This window comes from Verruconis gallopava (assembly GCF_000836295.1).
Source record: "Verruconis gallopava strain CBS 43764 unplaced genomic scaffold supercont1.64, whole genome shotgun sequence".
NCBI classification, from domain to species: Eukaryota; Fungi; Ascomycota; class Dothideomycetes; order Venturiales; family Sympoventuriaceae; genus Verruconis; species Verruconis gallopava.
In genome coordinates, this window is record NW_015622200.1 from 1,852 (window position 1) to 27,447 (window position 25,596).

The following is a 25,596-nucleotide window of genomic DNA, read 5'->3' on the forward strand; positions in this document are numbered from 1 at the left end:
GTTCCCCCCTTATCACAGACCGCCCGTCTGACTGTTGGGATTAGTAGCTTTGAATGCGCTCTTTCACCCAATGCCAGGTCTGCAGCCCAGAACGTGAACTCAAGAAGAAACACCAAAACTTCTGCGGGTCTATTTCGCGCGTCACCAGCTTAGGCGGGACAGGTTCGGGGTTTCTAGGGCGGAGTGCGAACGTCACTACAACGACAACGACATCTACAAGTTCGTGGTAAGAGGAATGGATCTGAAGGACTTTCCGCAGCTATCCAAAAGTTCTATAGTGAGTGGTAGGCGCTGGAGGTTCGCGGCTCTTGGTCTAGAGAGGCAATGGAAGGCCACTTCAACGAGTACTTCACAGGGCGCCAGATGTCCACTTTCAAATATGAAGAGCAAAGGCATATGAATAATGTGCTAGTAATGAATATTATAGACTATAGATCGCTCCGCTGGAGGGGCGCACAAACTAGTACCGGCTGTGTGAGATTGGGATCTTGGCTGCGGCGGAAAAGTATCACAATACTAATCAGAAAAAATTGAAGCAGGAGTAGGGGGAATAATGGCGCACGAGAGAACACTCTGTGATGATGCCCAGATAGCTCCTAATCTACCTTATAAATCAATCTTCATCGTCGGAAACGTCAGCCCCCGAAGATGAGCCGAGGGATGATCTGGTCGCTGTTTGGACCTCGTGAAAACCTCCCGTAAGAGGTGGTGATAATGGACGCGGAGAAGGTGACGAGGAACGTGAGAAGATCCCAACACTATCGTCATAAGACGCCACAAAAACGGGGCTACCTATCGTGCTCTCATAAGCTTCCACAAATTTTTTGTCGTCGTCAACTGCACAAGTCCAAGGCTTTAGGTGACCGGTTTTCACATGCGATACCACGAGTCGTGCGTTGTTTTTATACCGCGACTTGTATTTGCTCGTTTTATTTGCCAACTCGCGTGAAAAGCTCTAGTGTGTGTCGAATATTAGATTCGATTTCGCGGTCGTATGATGCGGTGATTCAGACATACCTCAAAGCTATTCGCATTGATTTGGTAAACAGCATGGTTTTTTCCACTTACGAAGAAGACTGTGCTGCATATGGCGGGCTCGGCAGGTATGTTCGCATGTGTCGTGCTGACAGCTGGCTGCTTTTGGGTATGCTGGCTAGCCGAAACATCACGCCAGCTTTTCAGCCAGTCTTCTGCATCCCCAGTTGTGATTTCGTCGGCTCCATGCTTGGACTGGAGCACCAGGGGGTTTTCAATCTTTTTGGTTTCAGGCTGCACAGCCGGCAGTGTTGTAGTGTCAAGAGAAAGCTTGGGACGGCGACTCGGGTGAGAAGTGCGAGCTGTCATGCGTGTCGTCGTAAGAACGACAGCAGCTGTGGAATTAAGTCGATTTGCCAGCCCATTAGACTCATTCTCGTTGGGCAATCTAGACCCGTATTGGCCAGCTGGGTGATCGGATGAACTCCACTCGCTCATTTGGATAATGATGATGGAGGACTTGGCTTCAAGCTGGACAGCTGTAAGCATATTTTCGCGACATGGTGATCTCACTTACCTCTGGAGAATTTCCCACGGGGCGGTTCTTTGCTTGTCCGCTGGATTTCACGGAGGACCAGCTTTATAGAATGCAACCGAACCGCCTTCGTTGAACAGGAGCCTTGACACAGCCTGCGTAATGCCAGCCACGTCAACAGTTCATGCACGCCGCTACGCCGCAAGGCGCTTCGTTGTCAAATATGACGAACCCGAACTGCGCAGATCTGTGGCAGCCATGCTTCACCGTAGCCGGTGCTTGTCCATTCCGACCATCTGCACGACACGGGTGGCCTCCACACAAGAGCAAGACTGTCCTCCTAAGTATGGTGGCTTGCAGGTGTTGAAACCGGCCAGGCGGCTACCTGCCGTGATAAAGCAGGCTCAATGAAGAACAGGGAGAATAGTGAAGGAGGTGCAAAGTTGATATGTTGAAGTAAAAATGACTGTCCCTGGTGCTGAGACATCCACCGATCAAAAGGATGTAAGAACTGCAGTGTTGGACGCAGACTCCCACGTTCGTAAAAAGGCCGCGACACCCTTTGCCCTAATCTAAACCGGTCAGCAAACAGCGAGATTGAGTTGTTATATGCACTCACCAGCCCGATCTCCAAGTCCCTTTTCAGATCTCCGTCGTATCGCACGCCCGATCTCTTCAATTGCTCACACAACATATAGTCCACAGTCTGAAACGAGGCTGACTCCTGAATCACTGTGATCATATCATCTTCTAAACCTTGTTTGAACAGGTTATGCATGGCTGCCTCAAGCAGCAGCAAGTAGTATACGACGCAGAAGTCCGGTGCGTCCCTTTCCAGTTTGCCTACCGCATAGGCCATGCCCGCCAGTGCAGTGCCAATGTTTGGGTCAATTTTAAGAAATGCGTTCTTGAGGCGCGCCCTGAACCGAGTAGGCCGCTCGTCAAGCTGCTTTAGTGCATCACCTCCCAAAAACCACAACACCATACTCGCAAACATCTGAAACCCTGCACGTGCAGACATGACTGACGCAGAGTCGTCATACACCCCGCTTCTACCGTAATGAGACATATACTGGCACACTTCTTCCTCCTTCAACACGAGTATCCTCGCGAGATGGGTATGGCTTCCCTTCATGCGGCAAGGGACGTCCACGCGAGTGCAACCTGAAGGCGGCTCCCGTTGCAGGTGGTCTCGCGCCGCAGGCTGAGAGATCCTGTCCTCATTCGGACGCGGAATGTGCAAAGATGGCCGTAGCCAGGAGCGGACTGCATGAACGGCTATGGTCAGGCACACGTACATGCTAGTCAAACTGGGCGGTGAAGAGCGAGGATAAAGATTCGCCCTGCTATGCTCTGCTGCGAGCCAGGGACATTTGTAGGAATGCAGTGACCACCTCAAATATACAGCCGGCCATTTTAAGCCGAGCCCGATACCAGGGTCTTCCGTCGATAGTCTTCATCCACCACTAATTGACCCGCAAGATGTGATCCAAGAAGGCGATCAATTGCAAGCTTTGCCGTCCGCGGCCAAGGTTCGCCGGCCAAAAAGAAGACGGAGAGGATGATATGATGTGGAATATCCCGCCGCTAGTGTGACTTGATAGTTAATAAGCGAGGTTCCCAACTCTTGATCGACACGCACCAAAGACAGAGCTGGCATCGGGCATGGACTGGTAGGCATAAGTGTAACTTGTGCTATTGAAGAGGACGTAATTCGTATGCACTTGGGGCAGCGTCGCGTCACGGGCGACATTACCGGACCAAAGTAGATCATCCTCTTCACGATGAGAGATTATGCAGTGATGGTTCCTCCATAGAAGCGAGGCGCCGCGAAAGAGGCGGCTATACTTGCGCGACTTTACGAGCGATTGAAATCAAGGCTCGGCTACCGAAAATTGAACATGGCTAATCAGCAGGACGAATGCTAACTAACACTTCGATTCTACATCAACTGATATTTGTGGATACGTTAATGCGGGATCAGTGATGCGTGGAACGTACATATGTGCTCCTGCAGAGCCGAGCGAGACCGTAAGTTGCCAAATGCCCAATCGTTTGACCGTATTTTGTGCTGTCGGACATTCGCGTCCTCAAGGAGCACACTGGTTGGCTTGGGCTGTTCGGATGGGGATCCGAGGCAGCAAGGCCCAAGCCACAAGTTGAGCCCCTGTCGCGCTAGGCAGGAAGCGTAAAATAGAAGGAACATGTTCCTTCTACTTTACAGTTCCTGCCTAGCGCAGTAGTTTATCTAATCTGTAAGCATCATCACATCACTTTAATAAGGCAAATCTGGCCGTTCACCAGTGTTGCCTAAACTAAATAATGGGTGCTGAGATTAGTACACTCGTACGGACACGCTTAGAACACCAGAATTTAGATGAGTTGCTGGATGATAACCAAGTATGGTATTGCAGAAACGAAATGAAGCAGGACGTACTGACAATTTGTGCAGTTAATGGCAGAATGCCATCGAAAAGTCCAAGAATTAAGTGCGAACACTCGTCAAAATCTTCAATGTCTTTTCGCTCCATTGGATGCTCGACAAAAGTCTAAGAAGAGCGCAAACAGACTCGATTCTTTACAGCGGATTCGTAAGGATGACATCAAACTGCCAGCAGATGTCGCTAGTCTTTTCGAAACATGGAAAAACCAGCCTGCAATTTTCACGAGTTACGGTCACCTAACAACTCCAATGGAACCTGGTGAGCACTATCGCTACGCACTTACGGTAAGGACTTCTATCTCGTCGCGAAAGATTTTATGGCGTTTTGTGGCAACAATCTATCACAAATTGGTGTCTGCATTGCACAAGTCGAAGAGGTTTAGCACCAGGTCAGAAGTTATGGACTTTCTAGTTGCAAGTATCCACCGATCATCAGGTAGTCCGCCTGATGAGATCCGTGAGAACATCATGGCATGGGCCAAAGAAGGGTCGAAATACTGGTGTATTGCTCTGAAATTAGGCTGCATCGGTTGCTATTTTTACCTTCCTGAAGTTGCAGAATCAATGTGAGGCCTTGAAAAAAACATGTCAGACGAATCATTAACGTGGATCAGTTGGTGGAAATACCTTAAAAAAGACAACGCCGAACAACTTGCAGAACTCCTCTCCGAATATGGCATCCTTGAAAAGACGAAAGAAACGGGAGCAGCCCGGCTAGCTCATGACGTAGAGCATTTACTTTTGATGCCATTCTGGTCGGAGGTGATTATTCCTGCAAATACACAACGAGCGTTACCTCCCCATCTAAGAGATGGTGGTGCTGCTCGACCGGATGAGCGTGTAAAGCTCGCGGCTGTGTTTGATCCTCCCCGATGGATCCAGAGATGTTGCGATGATCAACATTTGGATCAACAGCACAACCAGGAGCGCAATATACACCTGCCAATGCAGTTGACTGATCAAAATAGTAGCCACGGCAATAACGAGATAAGCATGATCGATGTTAGTTTCGCGCAAAGCAATCATGTCGCTTGGCCAGAAGCGGAAGTACTCATGCTCAAAGCTCGTGCCTGGGAGAGCTTGAATCGAATCATACCGCAATGCCTGAATCTCAGTATCTTTCGCGATACCAACCTACAACCCAAGCTCACTGTCTGGCTTGACAGAGACTTTGCTAGCTGGATGGCTTTACCACAAAATGACTGCGTCCTCCCCATCCCCTCAAGACACCCCGCCGCATCAGATCAAAATTCTGATGTTCCTCAATTTCCGATTCAGGCTTCGCAGGGCGTGGCATTGACTCCTAGACTTGACTACTGCCTTGATCTTGCGCTGTGGTCATGGATTGTAAGCCTACGCCTAAAGAACTGCACTCTTACCGTGCCACGATCAACATATGGACCTGCATTTTGCACAATCCCACTGGATTACAACGTTGCCGAATCTCTTGCGGAAAATGGTATCCTGACTTCAGGAGCAAGCTTTAGTGATGTTGTACCGGTCACGTGATGCTGCTAGCGCCATCTTGGCATGCACAGCTGCCACAGCAGCTTTCGTGTAGAACTAGCATCGGACTTATGCGTGTGGTGTGGCCATATCAAAGCGCGGCCCAGGTCATTGAAAGCTGCACCCCAATCTGAACATTGATCTTATGCAGCCATGTCTGGCCTCATGTCAGATGTCTGTGCAATATGGGAACCAAGCACGAAGGATCTGTGGAAAAGCAGCATGCTGTGAGTTGAACGCGATGTTTCGTCCGCAAAGTGATCTGACGTGGACATCTAGAACTAGGCAGCTGCCTCTCGAATCAGCTCTACCGAATCAGTCACGAATTTCGTCCAAGCATCTTTATGAAATAGCAGAGATATTCACGCGCAATAATGCACACGGCATCTTGGGTCTGCATTTACTACATCGCCATTTCGATATACCTGTTGGCACTGTTCTGTTGGGCTCTACATGGAGCAAACCGTATTGCCGATGGACAACAGCTACTGAAATCGAAGGCACAGACTGGTCTGAGACTGGTGGAGCTGTTTTTATACTCACAGCAGAAGGTTGGCACCCGTATGAATACCTGAGAAAGGACAAGCCCGACCTTTCCTGCGTGAAGCCTGGTTTTCTTCCTCAGATCACTGAATACCTCGTCTCCAACCAGCTGTCTCAGATCCTTGGTCTCCAAATTCTTGACCGCAGTCTTCGCACAGACCAGCATCTAATCGAGCTCTCTTTGCGCGAGATGTCAGTGATGTTTTTCGCCTCTGATCTCAAGGGGTGTGTGCCAACGAGACAGACGGGCTGGAGGTTTGAGCTACACGATGGGCAACCTCGCGTATGCCAGTATAACGAATCCCATGGTGCTCGACCAGATGGCTCACATGACATTTACAATCAAGGTCAGCTTGATCTGCGATATGGGGACTTTGAAATGCTCAGATATAGGCTCATGCGTGATGGTTTTTTGAAGATCGATTTTTGAGTTTCCGCGAATGCGAGCACAGTTTTTTTCACAAGAGAAATCTCATTTTTTATCACACACAATCATGTACCAAATCAACAGCTGGACAGTTTCGACGTACGCGGAATCCCAACTCGGTTTAATTACTTATTCTGGGCTTAACGCTGAACGGAAATCCGTTAAAACATAAAAAACATGCCTGAGACTGGGAGAGGATATGACCAATCTTCCTGTAACCGATATCAACATCAATATGGAGACATTGTCAGAGCACTTGCAAAATTGAAACAAGTTCATGCCCAGCTTGGCCCTCTTGATCTTGTGTTGAAACTTTCGAACACGTTGTCTAGTAGGCATAATAAGCGCGCATACTAGGGTGTAGGGTGGTCTGAGGGTGGGTGTACTGGAGCTGATGCCACTTTGCTCGATTAGCGTTGACGGAGGCCCGCACGCTGATGCTTGGGGTGTGGGTAGGCCTTATACAGGTCCAGCATTGGTTGAACTGCGGGTTAAGAAGATACGAGGCCTATCCGCTAGGCACGAATCCGTGCAGCTATATGCAGCTCGTGTAGACGCAAACAGAAAAAGCCGGAGGAAGGACGAGGACAGGGACATCGCATAAAAGGTCGAATGCTAGTCGGGATGGATGATGCGATCGATATGTTGAATTGCTAGGAAGCATCGCATCATGATCCAAAATAGTCTTGTCTCAAACCCTGCTGTCTCCCACACTCTATCTCTCTGCTTCATCATCCAAAAGTTCATGAACCCTTAACATAAGCAACCCAGACCGGAGCTGAGAGAATAGCCCACGTTGCGATCATTGCTTGCCAATCAACACTCCTCCACTTTGCAACCGCCTCTTTGAGTTCCGCAGCAATCACTTGGTCAGACTGGATCTGTTCTTTAGACAAGATGACTTTCTCTTGTCCGTTGATTATGCCAGCAGCACTTGATCCATCTTCAAGGAAGTACACCATCTCGAAAGACTAATTAATGTCAGTTTGCTATGTAGATAATGCGACGTAGAATGGGTTAATATACTGTTCTTGTTTCGAAGAGGTTAGTTGGACACCTGCTATACTCATAAAGATCCCGAAAAAGCTTCTTTGTCCATTGAGAGCCACCTGCAGGAACCCAACAGTTACGCAGATATTTAGCCTTCATTTCCGAGATTGCATCCATTACGATAGATTGGATTTGTCCTTGTTAATAAAGAATTTGTTGCAACGAAAAAGCGAAGAAATGAAAGGAAGTAAGATTTGTTGAGGTATGCAGGTATGAAGATAGATTTCGGTGGCGATAATCATTTTAAGTAACTTGTATGCGAGTTTACAGCTCACAAAGTTCGCCTCTAGGAGTATTCTGCCATGTGTAAAGGTGCTATTGTTTGTCTACGAATGCAAGATTTGATGGATGGTGCATGTCGAGCCAGGTCTGCACAGCGTGAGGAACAGGCCTTTGCCGATAATCCCTGACTCTGCAGGCTTGTGGGACTTGAGCTTTCGATGTTCTTACATGCAGCACGCAAGTGAGGGGAAGATGCGCCTTGGTCAGTATAGTACGCTATGCCAAGCGGAAGGAAGTTGCGCTCTGAAGACGGGCCGTAGCTTGCTAGCTCCAGTGGCTCCAGGAAAGGGGCCCTCAGCCTTGCCTCTGGATTGATCAACTGAAGTGATTTTCAGAATCAAAGTTTGTCTAGCAGACGTCGGCAGGGCGTAAAGAGCGGTAAGACCTCTTCACTGATCTCAGCACAGCAGTGACTCACTCAATCGACGCTGTGGTTACTACGTAACCCCTAAGGTGCAGTGTCATAATTAAGTGATCTGGTGACGAGTGCCACTAGGAGCAGCCGTTGCAAGGCTGCCCAATTTTCAGTGTTCTTCGATGACTTGATTTCATGATGCCCATTTGCAGCGCCACATATTGATCCAGTAGAAACACCTCGTGTCACCTGAATCCTCCCGCTCTTGGCTGTCCTGAGCTAAGATGCAAGGTCAGAAACCATCTTCCAAACACATTTTTGGAGCTCGATCTAAACGTTATCATTGCCCTCGCTAGCATGGCAGATGTGACTGGTATTCTGGAGTGGGACTCACCGGATGAACATGTTACAACGTCTATAAAGTAGCTGTGTGATGCACTTTATAGTCTAGTACAGAACTGACAATTACTTCTAGACAACACAAGATCACTTGATGAAGCGGTATTTGCATTCATACAGGCAGGACGCAAAATGGACCGAGCGAACTATGGCTTTCTAGCGCAAAAGGTGCGCACATGCATGGATGCCCTAATATTTTGACCACAAATTTCAGTTCGCATCTTAGCCAACAAACCCAGGATTTCCTCCTTGTGCCAGCCCATTTCACGGAGTGGTCTCCAAGCAAAAGCTGCCAATGTTTCCATCCAGTATTCCTGTAGACGGACACCAAGTTCCTTTCTTTCTTTCTTCTTTGGCCATGCACCAATAGGCAAAGCGGAAACACTCTCTTCGATATCTGCAAACCCCCCGTCTTTAAGTAATGTGGCGATATTTTTCGTAATGGTCAGATCAATGCCCAGTCTTGAAGCCCCTTCTATCACGTTTGCTGACCAGGTCATGAGTGCTGAGCTCCTTGCTGTTTCTGGGTCGTGGAATTGCAAAGGGAACTCAAACTCCGTGATCTCAACATGGCCACCAGGTAGAAGAGCTTCCCAAATATGTCTAATGAAGTGAGTTGGACGGCGAAATCCATGGAGTAGACGTACATGGACGTAATGAAACTCATTGTTTCCCATTCCTAAGATATTCTCAGCGTCGTCGACAAGGAAGTTGCAATTGGGCGGCGTCCATATCGGCATCACGTTAGGAGATATATCCACTGCGGTCACCAACGCGTTGGGATGTGCATCTGCAAACGCAATCGCCCATTCTCCAGTACCGGTTCCGACGTCAAGCTTAATCTTTGCTGTTCCCGTTCGTCGTTCGGAAGCATATATTGGCCATCAAACCAGTCAGCGTGATAGAACCTATCATTCTCCTCAACATAGTCTTTAGTATTAGATGACACGGAAGTGTTGTCGCTCTCTAGAGACGAATCAATGTCGCTGATACCGCTGTCTCTGTCCTTGTCACCCCTTTGACCATGGACTATTTGCAGTGCTTCCTCCGTCATAATTGTGTCGCAATAATCCGAGAGGAGGTTATGGGAGCGCAAGGTAGAAGAAAAGAGATCAGAGTGAAATGGCGATAGAGTATTTTTGTTTGTTAATTTTCAAGAGAGACATTGCTGGCAACAGCGGCTTCAGAGGCGGTGGTGCAGTTTCTAGGAATAGTACCTCAAGGTCGTTACTGGGACAGAGATCCGCATCGCTGAAAGTTAGGGAGTGCGCTTGGTCTCCCCAGATTCAAAAAGATTTACTCTAAGTTGTTTCAGAGCCTTTAGAGCTTAACAATGTGCTCTGCAAGCCAGACAATGACATTGGCGAGCCGCTGCCGAATGTCTAGGTCTGGCTAGTCAACTGCTGCACGTTCTGACAGATGAGGGTGCGGTTCGCAAATGAAGCAAAAAGGCACTCAAAAAGACTCAGCCATATGCAAGATCAAGGATAGATATATAGCAAGCAAGTGCCCAAAGTAGAAATTTCCTCCGCTTGTCTTTATCTACCCAGTTGTAAGATCAACAACTTGGTCATATGTGATTTTTCACATATTTCTTTCTTGGTTGGGGGGCGACATTGTGATAGCCACCAAAGGCTTCCAGCACCTTTGGCGGATAGAGCTTTCGCGAAATGACAACGTGAATATTCATGGCAGAAGCATGGGGTGTGAGCTTTGCTCAAACTACCAAGGCCAAGGCTTTAAGCCTATGCAGCAACAACGATATAGGTTAGCGCGGAGACGGTGCTGTCTCCGCGCTAACCTATATCAAATAAGGAGGCTTATTGGAACAGAGGAAGCGATATACCATTGGTCTGGAGAAAGAACTTAATTCCTGATCTGCCGGTATATCAGTTGACTGGGTCAAGTCCCGGTCAAGGCTCTCGCCTTTTGGCAGCGACATGATCTCCTCTGTTTATCTAAGCTGTGGCCTAGAACTGGTATACCAACCCACTGTATCGTCATTATCGTCCGGGCCAAGTCCTTCAGCTACACCACGGTTGTCACACTCAACACCCGAACAAGGCCAGCGTTCTGGTATCTCAACGACGGAATGACCGACCTTAGCGAATGCGTTGTTATCGGCGGCCCTGGAGTCTTGATAACGTGTGAGCAAAGAGAAGACGGCGCAATCGCACTCGTGATCACACATTCTAGCAACTCACCAGGTAACATTCAGAAGCACAGCGGTTTCGGCCAGGACTCTTCGTGGAGCTTCTTCGAGACACGCGCTGGCTCTTTAAACAAGATCGTTTTCCGATTCCCTCAGGGCGGAAACGGTAGATCCAAGCGATCTATCCTTCAAGATCTCACGGAAAGAATCAACAAAGATTGGCTGAAGAGAGTCGAGAGGATTGAGCAGAACCAAGCATCTTGGCTTGAAAATGTGTGCCTCTTCTTTGGAAGCTTTGACTTCGCCTCTGCTGAGCAGTGGTCCTCTCACAACCTAGACTCTGCAGAACCAGAGATTAAACGGGAGAGAGGTCCATGGCATCGTGTCAACTTGGTGCGTCGACTGAATGAGCGTTTGCGGGAAGCGAAGCGCAATAACCCAAACTACTCGGAATTGAATTGCCGGAATGCCATGCTAGCCGAGATATATGCAGACTTCAATAACTCAGGGAAAAAGAGAAAAGCTTATCAGAAGAGGTTTCAAAGACGCATCAATCATGGACGCGTGGAAGCTAAGCTCTTGAAAATCAGCACTGCGCTTCTTTTGACCGTTGCACCCATTCTAAATTACGATGAGTAAGGCAACCCTGGTACTTCATCAACATTGCCTAATCACTTGCAGTCTTGAATATCTTTCACGTAGCTGGGAAGATTCCTGGTTACTCCAGGAAGTGATCGACGCGTCAAAGAAGTATGAGCAGTTGGCGGTGGCCCTGCTGTTTTATTTGGATCAAATTGGAAAGCGTAAGTTACTCAATAGCACACATCGTGCTGTATTGAAGATTTTGACCACCCAGGTTCCGGCGCCTTACTACAACGATCAATCCACGTTTTCAGCACCATAACGTGGACTCTCAGCGGTCAGCCGATCAGATTATCACAGGAGGGTCTGATCAAATTCAAAGTCATGCCTAGCGGCCGAATAAGTGATGTAAGAGAGGCAGTGTTAAATTTCTGTAAGCGAATTTATTACCAATGACCTGTCCTAACTAACAACATGGAGATATATCTCCCATCTGCAGTGGTCGAACCATTCTAAGCGATAATGTCTATTTTCAGGTGCTACAATTTGCCAGGTTTGACCGAAGCACCCTTCAAGCCATATTCGCCCTTTCAGCATCTTATTACAAGGAGTATTTGCCAGATAGCAGTCCCGAGAGAAGAGAAGTAGCGATAATTGAGCGCCTTTGTTTGATTCAAGCTTTCGAATCTCTTCCGCAACCCGGGCCGTCGAGAGATGCTGCCCTTATGCTGCTCATACATCACGCAATAATCAACCCCGAACTCCACAAACATCACTGGACACAGTACTTGTATCAACTCCAACATTATCCGGGGCAGCAAACGAACGTGGTTATTGCTGCGCATTCAGTTTGGCTCATGGCTGTCCTCCCCCTGAAAGACAAATACGTCTTTCAGAAATTTAATTATGATTGGTTGGGTCGGGACTGTCCCGACCTCAATATCGTCAACAGTATACTTGGTCTATCTCGAAAAATGCTGCACTTCCAATCTATCATCACGAAGGCAGCAAAGACACAGCAAACTCCATCTTGCCATTTAGATTTCCTCTTGGAGATAGACCAGTCGCCACAATTCTTACGCGAAGAAGATATGCAAAAACCCCTTGTAAGAACTGTAGCAACAACGACCAAGGAAGCATACAAATTGGCCACTAAGCTTTATGCTTGTGGCAGACTTTACAAGTGAGATCCTTTTTCATGATATGTCTTACCTACTAATACGGGTTTAGGATCTCTCCAACTGATCCCATCATCAAAGAGGACACAAAGTTGCTGGTAGGTCTTCTCGAATCGTTGCCAATAGAAGGGGACGGCTACTCGGGTATCCATCCGGCCTTTTGCTTTATCATTGCTTGCATTTGCACCGAGGAAGTGGAAGACTTTGCGAAACTTTACGGCATTTTCGAGAGAATTGGCCTATCCAACAAATCGGTAAGATCCACAAATCACCATGCAGAGACTCATCTCACTAGCACAGAATGTACTCGGTTTATGTACGCTTCTCACGTGGATATGGCATTGGAAGTCTAGCTCGCGAACATGGGGCGAGGACTGGTGGGAGGAACTAGCGGACATGATAGATTCTAAGATGAACGGAAAACCGATATGCGTTACCTAACAAGGTAGTTCAGTATTTTGGAACTATATTGGAACTATATTGGGATGTACTGATGTGATATCATCAGATCTTTGCCATCTACAACGCGCTTGAATCGTTCGCTCCAGAGGATCATTACTCTCCTCTCCACAAATGCACAGGACAACAAGATTTCCAATGTTCACGAGGAACTTGTACGAATGATATGATCCTCCTGTTGCAAGGATGAGGTTCGATATGCCATCAACACGATCTATAATAGGGTATTGTTTGGGAGTAATAAGGTCACTTATAAGCGTAAGTCTAGACCTGGACACTGGAACGATAGCACTTACGGGCAGCAGAAGCGTTTCAACTCTCTGCCTCTGAACTGAGGAAGCATCTTCTCCAGCACTTGCTGGTTGGGGGTTATATCAACTTCGTCGCTCAGGTCGTCTGGGGAAGCAATTCTAAAAGTATCCGTTGTTGTTATTTTCAGAACTCGGTGCAATTCCGATAACATGACTTCTCCTTTATAAAGGTAAGCAATATTTATGGCAACCCGGATAAACTTACCATCTTTAGTAACCAGTATAGGCATTGATTTCAGCGAGTCGAACTCTGAGTCGGACAGCTTAAGGACCGCCACACCGACAGCGGTAACTTGGAAGAATTCCGGGGGGACAGCAATATTCGATTTCTCTAGTATCCCTGGTGTCCACGCGCCTGCGGAAATTATCGTGGTTTTTCCTCGCAACACGGCGTCTCCAACTTCAACTCCAACGCACTTTCCTGCTTCGATAACAAGTCTTGTCACATTACTCTTGTGCCGCTGCACGCCGAGCTCTACAGCTTTGTCGGAGATGGCTCGCACGGCGACATCCGAATCAGCATAGCCAACATTGGGATTGAAATAGAGCTCCTCTGTACTGGCTAGAGAAGGCTCTATAGTTGATCCTACTTGCTCCATCATTTCTTTCGCCATTACGGTCTTATCTTTTTGTCCCTTGCTCATTGTCTTTGTTGTCTTCTTGTCGATTGCTTGAATCCACGCTGTCCGGTGAAAGTACTTTGAAAGCAAGTCGTCCGACGCCCATAGCTGCATAGCTCGATGGGCCCATTCCGCCATTATTTTGTCCGGATATGCATCGCGAATGATCTTAAGGAAATCGTTCGAGGCAGTGTGTTCGTGAACGCCGGTATACCATGAGACTTGTGCAGCTGGCCATTTCTTTTTGATTGCATACACAGTAGACGCCGCTATGCAGCCCCCTCCGACGATAATGAAATCGAACTCATTAGTGTTGCTACCACCCATTATGATGATGAATTATATAAACATAAACTTAAACTATGGAGCTCGTTGTTGTGTTGAGTTGAGTTGCCGATTTGAGGTTTTTACACCCACTCGAACGCCACATCACACGTTAAGACGTAATGGATTTAGCCTAGTTCAAGAAAGAATTAGTCATTTCGGCTAAATATCGGTGCGGTCTTAAAATTTTTGTTGCCTTCCGCCGTCAGCCCTCGAGAATCTCAACTGCAACGTGAATCCAAGTTTAAAATTATGCGAGACGTGACAATACGACTGATCCTGTGCATAAGAACACTCTCTAGTACGAACAAGGTGAAAAATGTGTAATGCGGAGGGCGGTACAGAACCCAATCTGTCATACTGTTCTACTATGCCTGCACAGCGCTGCTACTTGCGTTAATCTGCTGCGCGTTCCTGATTCTCAACTCTCAAGGTAGTAAGATCCTGAAGATTTAAGTATCCACAAAGCTCATGGCGTTCACATCTTGACATGCTGGACTCGTCACTGCCGTGCAGAAAGTGTCACTATAATGATAGCAATTGGAAGCTCTACGGAAATGACCTTGAAAGTCCTACTATATTATTTACACCCTTTTCTTCTTCTTCTTTCATATTTCGTTCCTTTCACGCGACATTTCGATGCCCCAAAAGAATATCAGACAAGATGCACGGCTGTTTGCCTTATGTTCCTCATGGCTTTCAGCTACGTTACGGAAGTCATAATTATGCTATACCGTTCTGCAACGCAGAAGGGATGGTGGCCATCGAAGCACGTCGTTTTGCATCCGATCGCGTCATTCCTGGTATGGACCACTCTGGAACTGAATTCTCTGGGCACGTCCGAACTCTTATGGCCCAGGTATTATCGACCCTGGATCCTCAGCTGTCTCTTTGAAGGCATCTTTTCCATTCTAGCGGCTGTTTCATTCTCCCATGCACAAGAAAGTCGCTACAACATCACCCTGTTGGCCATTCAAATTTTCAGGGTCCTCTGCAGCATTATGTTGGGACTCCAAACGAGCTTCCAAACTGTTGAGCAACCAGTTCAGAATAATGAGGAAAGTCGTCGGCTTCTGGAAAACGACCCAACCGCACAAGCCGGATATGGGATAACAACATCAACAACTACCGCAACTGAGAGAGAAAATGGCCATACAATAGCCAGAAAGTACCAACGCAAGCGCTTAGAAGAGCAAGGCTGGCTTGCATACATCAAAGAATTCCGCGTCTTTCTACCGTGTCTCTTACCAACCGGAGACGTACGAGGAAGACTCTGCATGGCCTTTTTGATTCTCGACCTTGTCATCAATAGATTCCTCAGAGTCTTGACACCTAGACAGTTTGGTGTCGTTATGGACAAGCTCATCGCTCACAAATTCGATAGTGCTTGCTACGAAGTCGCGATTTGGGTGCTCTTTTCCTGGCTCAAGAACAATTCTGGACCCCTAGGAGTGATTAAGAACAAGGCTCTCATGGAAGTTCAGAACTTTTCATACCGAGAAGTCTGCCAGCTTGCCTTTACGCATGTTATGGCACTGTCCATGGATTTCCACTGCGACAAAGACTCTGCAGAGGTTATCAAAGCTGTTGAACAAGGCAATTCCATCGGCGATCTCGCAAAACTGTTGTTTCTTGATATACCTCCCGTTTTCGTTGACCTTGTCGTAGCTGTTTGCTACATCACATCTTTGTTTGATGTATACGTAGCCTTCGCAACCCTTGTTGTTGGCATTTTATACGTTTGTATTACAATTAAGCTTACCAACTTGACACAACCACGGCGACGAATCTACAAAGAGACATGTCGGGCTGAGAGCAACGTTGTTAACGAGTCTTTAAGAAACTGGCAGACAGTCTCATACTTCAATCGCTTTGCACATGAGAAACAACGTTACATGAGGGCCGTTCAAGACTCAGTGGATGCCAAACGAGCGTACCGAGACTGCATGAACTCAGGCAATGCAGTTGAAACACTGATCATGCTTCTGGGTTTGTTCAGCGCGTCACTTCTTGCCATTCGAAAGATCTCGTCTGGAGAGGCTTCCGCTGGGAGCTTTGTAACCCTTGGTACCTTCTGGGCTACGATGACCTACCCACTTGAGATAATAGCATGGTCTCATGCTAACATTACATCGATATTCATTGATGCAGAACGCCTCTTGCAGTTACTCCGTACTCAACCATCAATTTCGAATCTCCCTGGTTCAGATGACCTCATTGCGCATTTTGGGAAGGTTGAGTTCTGCAACGTCGAGTTTTCCTACAGTTCATCAGGGAAGAAGATTCTCAACAGTATCAGCTTTGAGGCGATACCAGGCAAAATGGTTGCCTTTGTTGGTGAGACAGGAGCCGGAAAGTCGACAATCCTCAAATTACTCTGCCGTTTCTATGATCCAACTGGAGGATCTATCTTGATTGACAATCAAGACTTACGCAATGTTACTCTCGACAGCCTACGGGATGCTCTGGGTGTTGTTCCTCAGGATCCTTGTCTATTCAATCAGTCAATCTTGGAGAATATTCGATACTCAAGACCAGATGCAACTGACGAGCAAATTTTTGAAGCGTGCAGACGAGCCGCGATACATGACAATATCATGACATTCCCTGACGGCTACAACACTAAAGTCGGTGAAAGAGGCGTGAAACTCTCAGGTGGGGAACTTCAGCGGTTAGCAATCGCACGAGTGCTAGTGAAGGACCCGAAGATCGTCATCCTCGACGAGGCTACAAGTGCCATGGACTCTTCGACCGAGGCACGGATCCAGAAAGCTTTTGACATCCTTAGACCCGGACGAACGATGTTTGTTGTAGCTCATCGACTGTCCACTATTACTAACGCAGATGTGATTCTCTTCCTTAAGGACGGAAAAATTGTTGAGCGAGGTACGCATGACGAATTGATCAAAAACAAAGGAGAGTACTTCAAATTATGGAAAATCCAGGACCGACGAAAATGGGACAAGTTTGCCGAACGCTACCCTGAGACCGTGAACGAAGCTATAGGCTTCCCAGAGTACGTAACCTCTCAGACTTTTGACTGAGTTTCTGCATTTCTGCTTCCAAGTCCTGCGGGCAGAACATCTTGCAGAGGTTCGTCATATCATCGTAGATCCTACGAGATGGTCATCAGTCGGGCACATATCTCCCAGTTATTCTTTGCTTACACTTGACGTTGCTGGGAGCCGATAAAAGAGTAGAGACAATTACGAGCATCCCAGTCTTCCGCAGGTTCCGACACAGGGAAATGTCGTGTATATAAGTTTATGTAAGCTTCTTTGTTAAGCCTATGTCTCGGTGCTCTCCAGCTTCCTATATCATACTCATTGTGACCGTAGAGAATGAGCAGGCATCAAAGATAAAGCATGCCTGGTCTTAGCATCCATGGCAGAATTACCATCTCAGCAGTCACCGTGGATTAGCGAGGGCTTCAGTACTCTACCTTCGGCCTGGAGTGGGAGAAGGAGGCGAGGCACGACGTTCGTCAATGTGAGCTCGCATACCACCTCAAACTCGGGTCATTTGAGATATCGCTCGGCCAGTTCCATAACGTATCCGAGATGTCGTGAGAACATAGCACACCACGAATCGTCCCATTTGTTTACGGCCTGGGCGATTTTCCTATGGTACGTCTGGACATGGAAACCAAACTTGCCAGTTGGTGGTTGCGAGCGAGCGTGCATATCTGCTAAACGAGGAGCCAATTTATCCGACTCCGCGGGCTGCTGTTCGTCAGAGCGCTTAATGGCATCGCTTTCGTACTGCTCTGCGGATGGACACGCGCGGGTAGGGGTATCATAGCCATCTCTCGCCCAGTTGCTTCGGCGCTCGTAGTCCTGCCGCTCAAAGTCTATAAAGAATTGTAGGTTCGAAGTGAAGAAGATGAAACCGGGACATTGTGTATTGTCGAATTCGCGGTTGCAGGTTGGACAGAGCATCAAGGCGTTTTGAATATCAGGTAGGGATTCGAAGGTAAGGAGACCGGCCTGCCTGTATAAGAAGAATTACTTCTCTAAAAGTTAGCACGCCTACTCTATTCTAGCTCATACTTCGTACGTACCCCACGGTCTTTCTGTCCAATAACATGACAGTTGTCTAATAGGGTATTGGCATTACAAAGCCAACACTCATCAAAAAGAGCCGGCTCTGCGTTGCTTCCGTGAACCGAGTTGAGGCGACATTTGCATCCCGCTTTTGTTTAGATCCGGATGAGTGTGATGACGGGCTTCGGGAAGACGACTTTCTTGGAGGAAGAAACGATTCCGGTGGAGGTATAACAGATGGTTGCGATGAATTTGACATTATTCCTAGTTGAATAAAGCCGTAGCGGGAACAGCTGAGCCATCTCGCGCTGGTGATTGGAGTTACACTTGCAAGTGTTTCTTGTTGATGGTACGGAGCTCGCCAGCCCGCCTTGCAGCCTAGCAGCGCTCGACCCTGTCAACGGGCCAGGTTTTGGGCCCATCTATTTTTAGCTGCTCACGAATCCTGAGTTCGTTTGGCATTGCTGTATGGTACTGGAAGATAAGCCCTTGAGAGACTCGACAATGAGATATGATGCTTGAGATTGTCTATGCAGGAACATGCAATTGGAGCGGGGCTGCAAGTAACCTGGGGTCGTTGCCCGGGAGGGGATTCCGGTAAGAAAGCGATCAATTAAGAATTTAAGAAATTAAGTTTAAGTTAGCGGATAATTGCGACGTCACGTGAACCAATGATGACACCGGATGATGCTAGATGCTGTACCCACCATCTTGCTTCTCATTCAATGCAACTCTCGCGAGACATTATCTTGCGCTTGATACACCTGCTTGGTTTTGATTGAAATTGCGTCTATGGATACAAGTAAAGACTCGCATCGTGTGATTCTCCAAGTTTGCGTCACTGATCTACCTGGCTCTCCTCAGAATCGACACAATGTCCTTGGGAATGCGTACTGCAAGCAAATCCTGAAACGCAACTTCAACAACCAAATCCGAGCAACAGGCTATGATTTTATGCATCTACCACCTAACTTTGACATGGAGAAGCCGGTGCGACGATGGTTCATATGCGACCTCAACGTCAACAGACGTCTTGACAAGGAGCAAGTATTGAAGCTTCCACACAGCGTTTACTCCGTCAGTCGGCACAACAACGAGTTGTAAGTGCTTTACAGGCATGAGAGAAATTTGCAACTTAGTCTATTACACAGGATCTTTATTCCTAGAAACCAATACGTCAAGACGGCAAAGGAGTACTGTACAACATATTACTGGGGAGGGAGGCAAGAGCAGGACATGGCAGACACGCTGAGAGTATCTCAAATATCAAACAAAGGAGAGGAAGAGACAACTTAAAACCATTATTTATGCTTGCATACAGCTGGATGGTATCATGCCTCCATGGCTGTGTGGATATCATGGAGTCTCTGGTGGTGTTTCTCCTCGGCACTCTGGACAGCTCTGGTCATCGTCATCCTCCTGAAGAACATGCTCACGAATTCTTTGTGCAGGAGGGCAAAGAGCCCCCCCGGACTGTACAACTGTTTGACATCTTGTGTGATGTTTGAAGCGGAGAGGGTCCTCGCCGCGGCGCTCGTGTGCAGGCGCGCAACGGAACCGAGCAACAACGTCATAGCACATCTATCGAGGGGTTAGTATGTAGCCTGTAGTGGTCTGTAAAACAAACTTTTGCTGCAAGAAAATTTCTGGCTCGAAATCTATCTTTTAACGATCATACATCAACTCAGAAAGCCAACCACAGCGAACTTCGCCGGCATTCGTTGCTGACCTCGGCTTTCTCATTTGAGTTTAACCCACAATGAATCTATTTTAGGCGGCTCAGTCCTCTTTACGTACCAACAATCAGGAGTGTCAACACGTTCCTGTTATAGCCAATCACGGATAACTTAAAATATGGAAACTTTCACTATCGAACCCCAGCCAGCGATTAAAAAGTATCGCTCTACTTCGTAGGTAACGTCACCTTCTAGAGACTCTGCATCAATAATTGAGAGCGCTTCTAATTGACTCATTGATTCATTGCTGTCGAGCCACTCTATCCCGTAAGATACCTTATTGAAAGGTTCACCAGGCTCTTCTTCAGCTGGCTTTGCAAAGTGCTCAATGATGAGCTCTAGAGGACGCGCGGAGTAGAAACGTGGAAGGGCACCAGTTTTGGTTCTCCCAGGCACCAGATGCCCTTGAGCTAGCTTGGTGTGGTGATTATCTAAACTTGCTGTTGATGTCGATGCAGCGCCGAAGACCGACGAACCGGAGCACGACCGCGAGAGAAGAGATATATGCGAACATACGGTGATGGTTCCTGGTGCCGCAGAGCCCTCTGGTAGAATAGTTCCTTGTTGAGGGCTTGGCTGAAGGCAACTATTCTCTGCTCTAGCATCTTCGATGACCAGAGTTGGCGTTATTGATGTCTCCATCTCAGGAGGTCTCGCTATAATGCTCGCGGTAAATATTGATGGAGCCAGAGATAGAAGAGTGCTCTCATTCGGATCGGGATACGTGATCTTCTTCCGCTTGATGAGAATATTGTCGAGATTGGTTTCTACCAAACTATCCAGCATGATATTAAATCTCTTCTCGAGATCTTGGAGAGCGGGTAGGACAGGCAGCCTCCACCCAGTGTAGATCTTGCCATGACATCGGGGTGTGTGCATTTTTTGATGCATGAGGATGAAGTAGTTGCATAGATAGCAAGCATCTTTGCTGGAGCAGACGACCCGAGGCGGTAGAGTTGAGGGCACAATCTCGCAGTAGTAGAGAAGTTGGATTTCAGCGTGGATTTTCGCTTCCGTTACCGTTTGCTTCGCTCGTTGCGCGAACTGATTCTTCGCATCCTGTTGTTTGATCTTCAACAAACTGCAAACCTGCTGAAGATCCCGCTGAGCATGCCGTCCACGAAACCGCGATAATGTGTCTAGCAGCTTGGGATCATATTGGCTCACATCAGACCTTTCGAAAGCCTCAGTGGGCAAGACAACGATAACTGGCCGCATATGCCTTGCCCGCGGATATCTCTTCGCCGTGCGGTAAAGGAATCTCGAAGCTTCTTTGTATCTGCTCACTTTAGTAATGATGTTAAGGAGGCGCCTCGTCAAGTTCGGGTTCATGTAGGTACTAGGTATTGCAGCGAGGATCGACTGGATGTCTTCAATTCGGCTGAGTTGATGGATGCATGCTACTAGGTCCTCAAGTCGGGCCGTGGTCTGATGCTTATCCCACTTATCAGCCATCTGTATCACTTCCTTTGCTTTCTGGACAAAAACCCTGGAGAACGGGATATGTGGCTTGAGTTTTTGGGTCTTAAGCAGGTTCAAAGAGTGGACAGTGTCCTGGAGGATAGTCTTGATCGACGGCCTTGCTATATTCCGACTGGTCGCAATGAATCCCAGGCGGCAAAGGATGCGATCATGACATATAGCGATGATGGCGGTGAAGACATTCTTTTGAATTGTCGAATTGTTATCTTGAAGCCGGGATAATTCTACAAATATTTCTTTGAACTGCCTCCCTAGGCTCTCAAGAGTTTGGTTGCCATCCTCCGCGTTGATTTTGTTCACAGCAAGCAGAATTTTGAGTGATTCTGATTCTGTGTTCTCTGCAACGCAAAGCGCAGGGACGTGATTGGGGTCATCTTTTGTGCTAGAGAGGAACGCGAGTGTGCTTGCTAACTTTTGTTCTCTGTCAAAAGAAAGCGTATAGCCATTGCGTTGGACGAGGGCATAGCTTGTTGGGTTGTCAAATGGCGGGCTGATCACTGGCTGTAAGAGGTGAACTAGCGCGATATCTTCAGCGCAGTGGATTGTCGGGATGGGACATCCATTTGAAGCCATCGTAGAGATGGTTTAAGTCACTTATTTTTGCGCTAGAATTTGGGTCTTTTCCTAAATCTTATCGCCAGAGGGGGGTGAAGCTTCGCTCCCTAGCCAAGCTGCACATGCTTCATTGAAGCCACCTTTATTGTAATATACACATACGCCTGATCTCCACTAGTGTGTCTTAAGTCAATTTGCTTTAAAACTGATCCTATCGTTAAAGCAGGTAGGTAGCTTAAAATGACGAATTTGATGTAACTTAGACAGTTAAAATACAATCTGTCGAAGGAGAGGAAAAACCAGTGTTTTTATAAACAGGAAAATACTGCTCATCCCGCTCATGCCAAGACTCAATGAGCGCCTCTGCATTTACCATTGATTGATTTGATTTGATTAATCCTACACGGTTTCAGCCACTTCTTTTGTAGCGTAGCTATGCCCGGCGGAGGATAATGTGGCCTCAGTTGATTTGATTTGATTTGATTTGATTTTTCATTTACCCTGACCCATCCTAGTAAGGATATGCAGGCTACATATGAGTTGTGTGATCTATTTACATTCCTCTTTACGGTTCTATTTCCTGAAGTTTTGTTCCTGCTTAGAGTTGTCTCTTTATAGTAACCTCGTCTCTCACCCTATTTATAGCATAAACATAACCTAGTTTTAGTATCAAAGGTCTCTATTGCGGAACCTGCCAGACTTTTCAGCAAATTCAAGTATAGCATGTAGCTCTCCATCTGCTAGATCTTCCGAAATCAAAGACGATAGGCTGTTAAGACAGGGTCCTATCCGCCTCCGCAGTCGTTGTCGTAGTCCTTATAGAGTAGGACAGTCAAGAAATACATATGCCAGTGTCTCTCTCGCTCCACATTCGCAGTTATCATCCTAGGTTTTGCTATACCTCTTCCTATAGCTCTTTAGCTATAAGTGGCCTGTATGTAGTTGAGCTAGTAGGTTTGCTTGAGGGCGCGTTTTCGTGTCATAGAGCTTGCGCATGTGTTTTCCCGGTAAGGAAGGGTCAATTTTGCGGAGATATTCGCCCTTTGGCGAGCTTTTCCATTCTTCTCTCTATTGCCGTTATATCAGATCTTTGGCCAGCTTCTTCTGTGCGGAGAGGAGCGGGGCGAAGTGGTGTTCTAGTAGCCTTTCCACAGCTTCCTTGGCTTCCTGGTCCGCGAGCTCATTTCCCTGGATGCCCTCATGCCCTGGGATCCAGGCAAGGTGTATATCGATGCCGCATCCCTTGCTAAGGCATTCAGCTTCTATATTAATCCTTTAAGTGATATGCTGCGCCATCCACGCCTATAGGTTAGCTATTGCTTGTAGTGCCGCCTTAGAGTCACTTAGGATAGTGTAATAGTTTCGTGTTGGCTTCTGTGTGGCTGAATTCCAACTGTAGTCCCTGCAGATCATATGTAGTGCGAAGAATATTGTAATCAGTTCAGCAGCAAAAACATTCCATCTGCTTTTCAAGCCTACACTGACGCAAACCTTATACTTGATATTTTACTTAGGTCCTAGTGTAATTGCTACTGCGCCGATTTCCCCATCTTTTCCTAAGCCATCTATAAATATTACTGAATCAGGATCAGCTAAGACCAGCGATATAGTCATCATTTTAGCTTCTTCTCTACTGCGTGTTGTTTTTATTATTGCAAATGGTGTTCGTCGCCATGGAGGGGGTGGTGCTAGGTTGATAATTTCAAGTTTCTGAAACAGCCTATTCTCTGTCACTGTAGCTATTATAAGCATAAGTGGGCTTTGCATTATACTGCGGGTTGGGGCTGGCGCGGTCGGATGGACAAGCGGCCAGATTAGGTAGTTAGTGGGCAGTATCTTAAGTTTGCCTAGGACATTTAACGCCCTTTATCTGAGTCTAAGGTGTGTTGGGAGAAGGTTTGATTCGATCTCGAGCGCATCAGTGGAAACTGTGTGGAACACTGAGATGGATTTGATCGCCGCTATGCGTTGGATCTTCCGGAGCACTGTCGTCTGCTATACTCTTCCTTATCTATACTATACTGTTGAGGCGTAGTCAAGTTTAGGTAACACGCATGTCTGGTATAGCTGCCGCATTTGTTTTGGTCTTAGGTGACGAAGTCGGCTTATTCCTATACACGTGTTGGTTGCTCACTTAGATACTATTTATGTGTGGGCTCGCCATCTGAGCTCTGAGTTGAAGATTACTCCTAGGAGCTTCACATTGCTAGAGGGGGAGATCTCCTAGCCATTCATGACAATCGAGCTAGTTGTTTGCTTGTTTCAGGAACAAGTAAAGTGTATCAACTCCGTTTTCCCAACTTCAAAGGTTGACCCAGTCTGATTAGCCCATTTATTGATCCTAGGAATATCTTCTACTTGGAGTTTTCAGGTATTTTCTTCAGCGCTAGGTCCGCAGTGCCAGCGGAAGTAATCATTAATAAATGCCGATGCACCACCTGTATCGTCTACAGTTTGGTCTACTAGCTTCTGGTTGTAGATTGTGTATAGAATAGGTGAGATCGGGGACCCCTGTGGTAATCCCGGGTAGGCCAGTAAGTTCTTGTCTGAGCAGTAGCCGTCAATCTGAAGCTTGCCCATCTGTCTTTTATGAAGCTGTCTATCCACCATCATGCTACTGCTGGTATCCCTATTTTGCAGAGTATTTGGTTCATAACTAGGCAATTGACGCCGTTGAAGGCGCCTTTAACGTTAAGGGCTAACAGTGTCACTACCTTACTCTGTCTCCATGCTTTCCATATTGCGTTAACTAGGATAAGGAGTGCTTGTTCAGTGGATCGCCCAGGCCTGCCTCCAAACTGCATACTTGGGAGAAGGTTATAGCACTCTATATAGTATGACATTCTTCTTATAATTGTTGCTTCTAGGAGTTTGCCTAATGTATTGAGTAGAGAGATGGGCCTATACACGCTAGGTTGCGTATAGTCTGGCTTCCCTAACTTGCGCTGGACTGCAATAGTTGCTGTTCTCTATGACCTTAGGTGGTGTCCTAGGCGAAGTGCTGCTTTAAATAGGGTAGTGATAATGGGTGATGTATGTTTCCAGGTTTTCTTCCACACAACATATGGTAGCCCGTCATCTCCTAGGGCAGACAAATCCTTTGTTATGACTAACGCGGCATGGATCTCGCCCTCAGTGATTGGTTCCTAGGGAAGTTCAGCTTCTGCTATGTATTTGTTATTAAGGGATATTGCTGGTGTAGGTATAGGTGGGAAGAATGATTCCATGAAGAGCTTGGCCTTGTCTTCACTTTCAATCGCTTGCTGCTCCCTATTGCGCAGTAGTGGAATATTTGCATATTCGGTGCCTGGTTCCGCATATTTCACGGCCTTCTATAGAAGGTTCCCGTCTGCAGCTCGGTTGAGGAAGTCTTTCTAATATGTGGATTTAGCTCGTTTAATGGCCTTCGCCCATTCCTTCCTGCGGCCTTGCATTAATATAAATAGTTCTTAGGTGACGTGGTGCTCGCGGCTTAGTCTGGCTGTGGATGTTTGCCACTTTCGCCGTGCTTTATTGTACTGTCGTTGCTTCTCTTTCAGATCTGGGGTGAACCAACGCTTGGAATATGGGCATGGGTTGGCTAGCGGGGTTTGCTTTTCGACTGCATCAGCTGTTATCCTTGTAAAGTGTTCCACTAGC

General features: G+C 47.2%; 11 protein-coding genes across 15 annotated transcripts; 5 read left to right on the top strand and 6 right to left on the bottom strand.

Moving 5' to 3' along the window:
• Positions 1–399: 399 nt before the first annotated feature.
• PV09_09364 (uncharacterized protein) lies at positions 400–1,770 on the bottom strand (the record flags this gene model as incomplete). The annotated part of the gene is made up of 5 exons (XM_016363413.1): positions 400–955; positions 1,018–1,506; positions 1,553–1,592; positions 1,635–1,665; positions 1,743–1,770. 5 exons carry the CDS (start codon positions 1,768–1,770, stop codon positions 614–616), a joined length of 930 nt encoding a protein of 309 aa, XP_016208740.1. The 3' UTR covers positions 400–613.
• Positions 1,771–2,004: 234 nt separating this feature from the next.
• Positions 2,005–2,810, bottom strand: PV09_09365 (uncharacterized protein; the record flags this gene model as incomplete). Its single annotated transcript, XM_016363414.1, has 2 exons — positions 2,005–2,082; positions 2,130–2,810. The coding sequence occupies 2 exons, from the start codon at positions 2,808–2,810 to the stop codon at positions 2,005–2,007; spliced, it is 759 nt and encodes a 252-aa protein (XP_016208741.1).
• Positions 2,811–3,783: 973 nt separating this feature from the next.
• On the top strand, positions 3,784–5,462 carry PV09_09366 (uncharacterized protein; the record flags this gene model as incomplete). The annotated part of the gene is made up of 3 exons (XM_016363415.1): positions 3,784–3,910; positions 3,963–4,519; positions 4,568–5,462. The coding sequence occupies exons 1-3, from the start codon at positions 3,833–3,835 to the stop codon at positions 5,460–5,462; spliced, it is 1,530 nt and encodes a 509-aa protein (XP_016208742.1). The 5' UTR covers positions 3,784–3,832.
• Positions 5,463–5,612: 150 nt separating this feature from the next.
• PV09_09367 (uncharacterized protein) lies at positions 5,613–6,432 on the top strand (the record flags this gene model as incomplete). The annotated part of the gene is made up of 2 exons (XM_016363416.1): positions 5,613–5,686; positions 5,739–6,432. 2 exons carry the CDS (start codon positions 5,613–5,615, stop codon positions 6,430–6,432), a joined length of 768 nt encoding a protein of 255 aa, XP_016208743.1.
• A 659-nt stretch (positions 6,433–7,091) lies between these two features.
• On the bottom strand, positions 7,092–7,596 carry PV09_09368 (uncharacterized protein; the record flags this gene model as incomplete). Its single annotated transcript, XM_016363417.1, has 2 exons — positions 7,092–7,400; positions 7,456–7,596. The coding sequence occupies 2 exons, from the start codon at positions 7,594–7,596 to the stop codon at positions 7,173–7,175; spliced, it is 369 nt and encodes a 122-aa protein (XP_016208744.1). The 3' UTR covers positions 7,092–7,172.
• A 1,059-nt stretch (positions 7,597–8,655) lies between these two features.
• Positions 8,656–10,183, bottom strand: PV09_09369. Of its 2 annotated transcripts, XM_016363419.1 has the most exons (2): positions 9,163–10,183; positions 8,656–9,118 (listed from the first exon to the last, which is right to left on the bottom strand). In XM_016363419.1, the coding sequence occupies exons 1-2, from the start codon at positions 9,180–9,182 to the stop codon at positions 8,662–8,664; spliced, it is 477 nt and encodes a 158-aa protein (XP_016208746.1). In that variant the 5' UTR covers positions 9,183–10,183; the 3' UTR covers positions 8,656–8,661. The 2 variants fall into 2 exon arrangements, with proteins under 2 accessions (XP_016208746.1, XP_016208745.1); XM_016363418.1 differs by having other exon boundaries at positions 8,656–10,183.
• Positions 10,184–10,386: 203 nt separating this feature from the next.
• On the top strand, positions 10,387–13,794 carry PV09_09370. Of its 4 annotated transcripts, none has more exons than XM_016363422.1 (9): positions 10,387–11,302; positions 11,349–11,470; positions 11,524–11,682; positions 11,730–12,432; positions 12,480–12,681; positions 12,728–12,872; positions 12,936–13,144; positions 13,192–13,367; positions 13,424–13,794. In XM_016363422.1, the coding sequence occupies exons 1-6, from the start codon at positions 10,608–10,610 to the stop codon at positions 12,866–12,868; spliced, it is 2,022 nt and encodes a 673-aa protein (XP_016208749.1). In that variant the 5' UTR covers positions 10,387–10,607; the 3' UTR covers positions 12,869–12,872; positions 12,936–13,144; positions 13,192–13,367; positions 13,424–13,794. The 4 variants fall into 4 exon arrangements, with proteins under 4 accessions (XP_016208749.1, XP_016208750.1, XP_016208747.1 ...); XM_016363423.1 differs by having other exon boundaries at positions 10,387–10,662; positions 10,712–11,302; positions 12,936–13,367; XM_016363420.1 differs by having other exon boundaries at positions 12,728–13,144.
• On the bottom strand, positions 12,806–14,227 carry PV09_09371 (uncharacterized protein). Its single transcript, XM_016363424.1, has 3 exons — positions 13,403–14,227; positions 13,183–13,357; positions 12,806–13,135 (listed from the first exon to the last, which is right to left on the bottom strand). The coding sequence occupies exons 1-3, from the start codon at positions 14,142–14,144 to the stop codon at positions 12,892–12,894; spliced, it is 1,161 nt and encodes a 386-aa protein (XP_016208751.1). The 5' UTR covers positions 14,145–14,227; the 3' UTR covers positions 12,806–12,891.
• Positions 14,228–14,383: 156 nt separating this feature from the next.
• Positions 14,384–17,209, top strand: PV09_09372 (uncharacterized protein). Its single transcript, XM_016363425.1, has one exon. The coding sequence runs from the start codon at positions 14,672–14,674 to the stop codon at positions 17,183–17,185; it is 2,514 nt and encodes an 837-aa protein (XP_016208752.1). The 5' UTR covers positions 14,384–14,671; the 3' UTR covers positions 17,186–17,209.
• PV09_09373 (uncharacterized protein) lies at positions 16,111–18,543 on the bottom strand. Its single transcript, XM_016363426.1, has 4 exons — positions 18,202–18,543; positions 17,309–18,148; positions 16,691–17,256; positions 16,111–16,633 (listed from the first exon to the last, which is right to left on the bottom strand). Exon 2 carries the CDS (start codon positions 18,077–18,079, stop codon positions 17,660–17,662), a length of 420 nt encoding a protein of 139 aa, XP_016208753.1. The 5' UTR covers positions 18,080–18,148; positions 18,202–18,543; the 3' UTR covers positions 16,111–16,633; positions 16,691–17,256; positions 17,309–17,659.
• A 367-nt stretch (positions 18,544–18,910) lies between these two features.
• On the top strand, positions 18,911–19,852 carry PV09_09374 (uncharacterized protein). The gene is made up of 2 exons (XM_016363427.1): positions 18,911–19,284; positions 19,336–19,852. Exons 1-2 carry the CDS (start codon positions 18,977–18,979, stop codon positions 19,478–19,480), a joined length of 453 nt encoding a protein of 150 aa, XP_016208754.1. The 5' UTR covers positions 18,911–18,976; the 3' UTR covers positions 19,481–19,852.
• Positions 19,853–25,596: the final 5,744 nt, after the last annotated feature.

Coding starts and splice junctions, on each gene's coding strand:
- PV09_09372 (XM_016363425.1), top strand. CDS start 14,672: ATGATAGCAATTGGAAGCTCTACGGAAATGACCTTGAAAGTCCTACTA.
- PV09_09371 (XM_016363424.1), bottom strand. CDS start 14,144: ATGGGTGGTAGCAACACTAATGAGTTCGATTTCATTATCGTCGGAGGG. Junction 13,358..13,402: donor TATACTGGTTACTAAAGATG/GTAAGTTTATCC, acceptor ACCTTTATAAAG/GAGAAGTCATGTTATCGGAA. Junction 13,136..13,182: donor TTGAAACGCTTCTGCTGCCC/GTAAGTGCTATC, acceptor TACGCTTATAAG/TGACCTTATTACTCCCAAAC.
- PV09_09369 (XM_016363418.1), bottom strand. CDS start 9,255: ATGCCGATATGGACGCCGCCCAATTGCAACTTCCTTGTCGACGACGCT.
- PV09_09374 (XM_016363427.1), top strand. CDS start 18,977: ATGGATACAAGTAAAGACTCGCATCGTGTGATTCTCCAAGTTTGCGTC. Junction 19,285..19,335: donor AGTCGGCACAACAACGAGTT/GTAAGTGCTTTA, acceptor TCTATTACACAG/GATCTTTATTCCTAGAAACC.
- PV09_09373 (XM_016363426.1), bottom strand. CDS start 18,079: ATGCTCTGTCCAACCTGCAACCGCGAATTCGACAATACACAATGTCCC.
- PV09_09370 (XM_016363420.1), top strand. CDS start 10,608: ATGACCGACCTTAGCGAATGCGTTGTTATCGGCGGCCCTGGAGTCTTG. Junction 12,433..12,479: donor GCTTGTGGCAGACTTTACAA/GTGAGATCCTTT, acceptor ATACGGGTTTAG/GATCTCTCCAACTGATCCCA. Junction 12,682..12,727: donor TTGGCCTATCCAACAAATCG/GTAAGATCCACA, acceptor TCACTAGCACAG/AATGTACTCGGTTTATGTAC.